The sequence below is a fragment of the Leishmania donovani genome, chromosome 20, assembly GCF_000227135.1.
Source record: "Leishmania donovani BPK282A1 complete genome, chromosome 20".
In the NCBI taxonomy this organism is placed as follows: domain Eukaryota; phylum Euglenozoa; class Kinetoplastea; order Trypanosomatida; family Trypanosomatidae; genus Leishmania; species Leishmania donovani.
In genome coordinates, this window is record NC_018247.1 from 700,764 (window position 1) to 706,626 (window position 5,863).

The 5,863-nt window shown below is 60.0% G+C and overlaps 2 protein-coding genes across 2 annotated transcripts; both read right to left on the minus strand.

The window, feature by feature from the left end:
- Positions 1–694: 694 nt before the first annotated feature.
- On the minus strand, positions 695–2,521 carry LDBPK_201600 (hypothetical protein, conserved; the record flags this gene model as incomplete). Its single annotated transcript, XM_003860453.1, has 1 exon — positions 695–2,521. One exon carries the CDS (start codon positions 2,519–2,521, stop codon positions 695–697), a length of 1,827 nt encoding a protein of 608 aa, XP_003860501.1.
- A 990-nt stretch (positions 2,522–3,511) lies between these two features.
- LDBPK_201610 (phosphatase-like protein) lies at positions 3,512–4,153 on the minus strand (the record flags this gene model as incomplete). The annotated part of the gene is made up of 1 exon (XM_003860454.1): positions 3,512–4,153. One exon carries the CDS (start codon positions 4,151–4,153, stop codon positions 3,512–3,514), a length of 642 nt encoding a protein of 213 aa, XP_003860502.1.
- Positions 4,154–5,863: the final 1,710 nt, after the last annotated feature.

The following is a 5,863-nucleotide window of genomic DNA, read 5'->3' on the forward strand; positions in this document are numbered from 1 at the left end:
ATCAGCGCAGCGCAGCAAACACAGAAGCACAGCAGCTGGGTGCGTATCATTGTTGAACCGTTGGCGCGTTTCGCAGCGCACTGCCAGCCCAGCCCTGTGCCCGCTGACACCAAGAGGCTACAGCCGTACTCGCGAGCAGCGTGCAGGCTCTTTGGCTTCTCCGCAAAGAGCTGGGAGACTGGGCACCGACACCAGGATCAGGTAGCCCCACGTCATCAGGGGATGGAAAGAATGAGCGCACGAAACAGAGCACATTGGCGAGAGGGGCAGTGGTGTGCGTGGCGGTGGGGTGGGCATGTGCGCCGCATCCATTCTGTTCCTGTTGTGGGCCCTTTCCGTGCTCATTCACACCACCAAGAGCCGTCGAGTTGTGTATTCGTCACCCACACGTGCGCGCACTTGCACGCTGGGGAGATCGTGTGGAAGCGCAAGATCCCTAAGCCGACATGCGTAATAGTAAAAGGCAAGAGAAACAACGAGAGGAGCCCTTTCGGCGCAAGAAAGAAAAGCGATGGACCGGAGCTCCTGCCACCGCTATACCGCCACCGTCAGCGGTAGCGTTCACAGCAACCGCACAATCCATCGCGCTGAGCACCGTCCTGCACGCTCTCCGAGACATAACCACTGGCTCTTGTGAAGCAGCCAAAGTGGCGGGCGACGGAGACACAATATGAAGGGCGGCAGGGGCGGATGCTCAGCGGTGTAGCAGACCATGCACCCACTCACCCGGCTTCAAATCCGCCCTTGCCGTCCCCACGACCACCGCCGTTGCTGCGACCATGAGGCCCGTCCAGAACAGCGCGCGACGCACGTGCTCTGACTTGGCGGGGTTGCGCCATTCTCGCGGCAGAAAGTGCCAGAGCAGCTGGAGTGCCGCATCACGAGTGTGCTGGTTCGACAGCAGGCCGAGCCTTTTGATGTTGCCATTGAGAAAGTTCTGCTCCTCCTGCCGCACCGTGTGCCGATGCAGCGTGCAGTACTGCTCTGCCTGTTCCAGGAGCGCGTTCAGGGTGTCCTGATCTATGCCGTCGAGCACGTTGCTGGGCAGCCGTGAGAGCTGGGCGTAGACGCGGGCCATGAGCATGATGCCGTCGTCACTGGCCTCCGTGGCACCCATGCTGACCCCCATCTCCTCCTTGGCGTTGTGTATCCACTCAAAGATCGTCTCGCGTTGGCTCACGACGAAGGCGGCAGTGAAGTAGATGACGGCGGAACCCTCCTCATCCACCAAGAAGTAGTCGAAGAGCCGGGCCAACACCTCTGGGCTGTCGATGCTGTGCACGTACCACGTAATCATCCAGGAGACAGCATAATGGGACTCCGGTCCCACCCCGCACCACTCCAGGGCAGCAGCCAAGGGAGGGTCTTCCTGCGCAATGATGGCGTGCATGGCGTACAGCATCGCCTCGGAGCTCTTCAGCTGGCGCGCGCTGAACCGTTTCCAACGAGTTACCAGAAGCTTCTCGCACACCGACACCACTTCCTCCCACTCCGTGTACGGACTCAGCATGTACATCATATAGCCCATGAGCTCGTGCAAGCCCTGGTAGTAGAAGCGCTCTGGGTTGTGCAGGAGTACGCGCAGGATCATGTTCTTCAACCGCCGTCGTTGCTCCGTGCGTTCTGTCGAGTGCGGATACAAAGTCCATAGCGAGCGCTCGATGTCTGCCTCCACTACGCGCGGCTGGCAGTTGTCGGGCAAGTGGTACCACGACATGGGCCACAGCACACTGTCGGAGAAGTCCTGCGCAGGCGTCTCGTTTCGACTCGACACGTCCTTAGCGAGCTCGAGGAAGTGGCCGGCGTCGCTTTTCACGCGTCGCGAGAGCTGTGAGAGGGCGCGCCGTCGAACTGGTGCGAAAACTAGCGGCTTCTCGTCGCCAGCGCTACCGCAACCGTCAGCGGCCTCCTCTATTTGTTCTGTCGGAGGCACTGGCCGTGGAGGCTCTAGCGAGGGGTGGCGGTGGCGACGTAGTGATGCCGCCGCTGTGCTAGGTGCGAGTCCAGCGCCGGTGCACAAGGAGCTTCCCCGGAGAGAAGAGTCGCTGCTGACACCACTGCCGTCTTTGCGTTGCTTCACTTCAGGCGCCCGGCTCGGGGCACCTTTGCCATTGGGGTGGCGCTCTTCTACCTCCGCCACAGGGCTGGCGAAGGAGTCTAGGGAGCCACTCATGCACGTGCCCTCTCTACTGTGGTTGTAACTGCCATGCCTCGTCTGCAAGCGGGTCTCCTCTTGCAGCTGGCGGATAATGCCATCACTGAGCTGTGGCACCGCGGTAACCCTCTTGCGTCCAATCACGATATCACGCCACACCATTGCGCGCAGCTGCCCGTGTTGCTGCATCCGTCCTGAGCGACACAGCATAACGGAGTAGTTCATGTAATCCGCTTCTGTCTGCTCCAGGCGGCGGCGCTCATGGCAGTCGATGAGAAGCTCTTCATCCTGAAGAGGCGAGGAGGACAAGGCGGCGGCAGAGGAGCTAGCGCTAGAGGTGGACATGGTGACTGCATGGAGCGTCATCGAGCCTGTGCGGCCACGTGGCAGCGTGTCCATTGGGGACGGGGGAGGGAGGCCTACAAGGGGAGGAGAGACACACGAAGCTTGCGAGGCAGGGCAGGGTGCTCTTGGTGCGCCTGCGGAGAGGACAAAAGCAGAAGCAAACCAATGTGGCGGGCAGGAGGCCTCGAACGAGGGGGAGATGACGCAGGTGCGTGCGCGTATAGGTGCTTGTATATATACTTAACAGTGTTGGCCAGACGCAGCCGCACTGGAGCGCTCCCCGAGCGATTAGTGCCAATCGACCGATGAAGTAGACAGAGAGCGGAGGAGATATAGAGAGAGCGCGCGGAATGCCATCTTGGGGGGGGGGGTGGAAGGAGGGGGTGGCCCTCCAGAAGAGCGGCCTTCAAGGAGGAAGGCCGGCAGAGGGAGAGAGAAAGAGACGCGGAGGTCTCGCGCTTGCACGCGCTGGGGCGCGGTGGAGGAGAAGACCGAAGTGCGTCATGGTGTAATGCCACGCCAGCCTCAGAGGCGAACACACAAAAACAAAGAGGAAGGCACGGTATGGAGGAGAGGGACGCTGTTGAGGACGTGTGCAGCGTCAGGTCGGTTCAACAGAGAGAGGGAGAGACAAGACACGTACATACCGAACAGAGAGTACAACAAAACGTCGACTCAACTGTGCACGCACTTCGGTTCTGACACGTAAGAAGAGCGCAGGCGAGAGCAGAAGCGGTGCGTGCCCGTGTGACGTGCTGTGTATGAGAGAGAGGTGTGTGTGCGTGTGCGTTTGTGTACTTGTATGCGTGCATGTGTGTCTGGGGGGTGGGTGGGTGGGTGGGGGGGGGTAGTAACTGCGCTGCAGCACAAACGCCACTGCCCCTTCCCAAACAGCAACAGCCAACGAAAGGAGACACGCACACACGCAGTGATGCCGTTGCCGGTGGACAAACCCGAGTGCACCTCCCATGGGTGCGTCGGGGGGAGGGGCGGAAGGGGGTCGATGCTCAACTACTCCGAAATAGTCTTCGCTTCCATACCCTTTGGCGGCTGCGCCTCCACCTTCTTCTTTTTTACGTCGTCCCAGTTGGTGGAAAGCACCGTGCCACCACTCTCCGTGAAGGACTTGATCATCGCGCGGCGCTGCTCATCGGAACCGTCGCCGTAGATTTGCTGGAACAGTTTGTTGAGGGCCGCCTCTCCTTCCGGCTTTGCGTCCTCCTCCACCTCCAGCTTCAGCGCGCTCCAGTCCTTGCCCTTGCTGTTCGGGTACTTGAGGTCCTTGGCCGTTACAGGAAGCGCGATCTCTGGCGCGCCACCGATCGGGGGCACCACTGCGCCCTCTGCGCTGGCTTTGCGCTCCAGAGCCGGCCATTGGTACGGCTGGGCCTTCGCCACGGAGACCTCGACCTTCATGGGACGCACCGAGATGGACGCGGCATCACCCGTCAGCTCCGCAAACAGCGGATCGTAGCTGCAGCTGTACTCGCGTCCGTTGTCATCGAGGCGGATAGCCACCTCGAGCGAAGTGGCGGTTTTCGTCACGACGACGTCGTCCACTGTGCGGTCCTTGACATAGAAGGTGAAGTGGATCTGCTCCACGGACTGATACCACTCCATCCGCACCTGGCCTGTGAAGGGCACCGTCGGCATTTTCTTGGGCGTGTATGCTGATGTGAACAGTGTATGCCGTGCAATAGCGAGAGCACAGTACACGCGGAAGTGCCGTGCGGGACGCCACAAGCAACGTCGCCGGCGGACAACACGGACGTTCTGCAAAGCCACCAGCGGCGACTGAGGGACACGAAATGAAGGAAGAGGGGTACACTTGAGGGAGAGGGGGAGAGGGAGGTGGGCGGCGCCGGCGGTGGTTTGATGAGTCGACTTGACGAGGACGACGGGCAGGGAGAACGTGACGAAATAAACGAAGCGCCCGCACACGTGCGCAGTGAGACAGATAGGCAGAAGCACGGTGCGATGAAGTTGTCCGTCTGCGTGCCAGCGTGTGGAGCTTGCGAGTTAAACACAACGAGTAACAAAAAAGAGAAAGAGATAACGCGTGTGAGCTAATCGATTGGGTGGAAGAGAGAGAGGGGCAAATAGACAGAGACAGAGAGAGCGCAAGTAAGTCGCAGAGGTGCAGCGGAGTGGTCGTTGTCGTATGCGGCGCCACCGCTGTTTCTGTGGGCCGCACGGGCCAGCCCCCGCACGTAGACGAAAGAAAAGCACGTGTAAGTGAGGCGAGAACGGATGAAGAAGAGATGGGAGGAAAGAGTACACTATCGGCGGCGCACACACGACACAAGCTGAGGCCGTACATGCATCGGGTGATGGCGTTGGGGAAACGATCCACCTCTCCTCCCCAGCCATACGGCCTCACCGTCTCCCCCCTCCCCAAGCGACTCTTCGGCCTTGATAGTCGCGCTACACACCCAGACGCAGTCGCAGACGACCAACAGAGGGGTGATATGTGCAGAGCTCGGCATCGAAAGCCCATTTAGAGTGAGCGTGTTAGCACCCCAGCTTCTGCTGATCGCGCTTGCGATGGCCCTCTGTCGTTCTGCACACACAGAGCGACCACAGCCACGACGCCGCGGTAGCACGGGGCTTTGACATCCGACAGCACCGATGGTGGGGAGCCCTAGAGGCCAGCGGCACACAAACACTCGCGCTGGTGATTTGCGCCGAGTGTATGTGCGCGCATGCTCCCTCCCCCTCTGGTGGTGGGAGGGAGGGGTGACGTTTTTCTCACTGTTGGACTTCAAAGAACGAGGCGAAAGCATTAAAGAAGCTAAGAAATGAACACTACTGAGGGTGAAGTAGACCGTCGCAGAGAAAACCGCGGCTGCGGTAGCGGCAGCCATGAAGCGCGCACGCGTGTGTAATCGTGCGTGTGCTGGGCACGCGCGCCTCCCTGAGGAGCCATTCGCTTGTCACCTTATCCGCTTACCACAGCTTTAAAGCTGCACCGAGAGGATCAAAGACTCGCTACACAGAAACCAGTAATCAAAACACGCCATTATGCTTGCCATGACATGAACAGAAAAAGCAGCAGCGCACCTTTTGCTTAGTTCTTGGCGAACTTCTTGCCCATCTTGTCGGCAGAGCTCTTCGACACCACCTCCAAGACGTTGTAGCGGATCGTCTTGCTCAGCGGGCGGCACTGGCCAATGACGACCTCATCACCTTGCTTCGGGTCGAAGGCGGGGCTGCAGTGTACGGCCAGGGACTTGTGGCGCTTCTGGTAACGCTGGTACTTCTTGATGAAGTGCAGGTAGTTGCGGCGGATGATGATGGTGCGGTGCATCTTGGTGGAGTGCACAACGCCGCGCAGGATGCGGCCGCGGATCACGACGTTGCTCG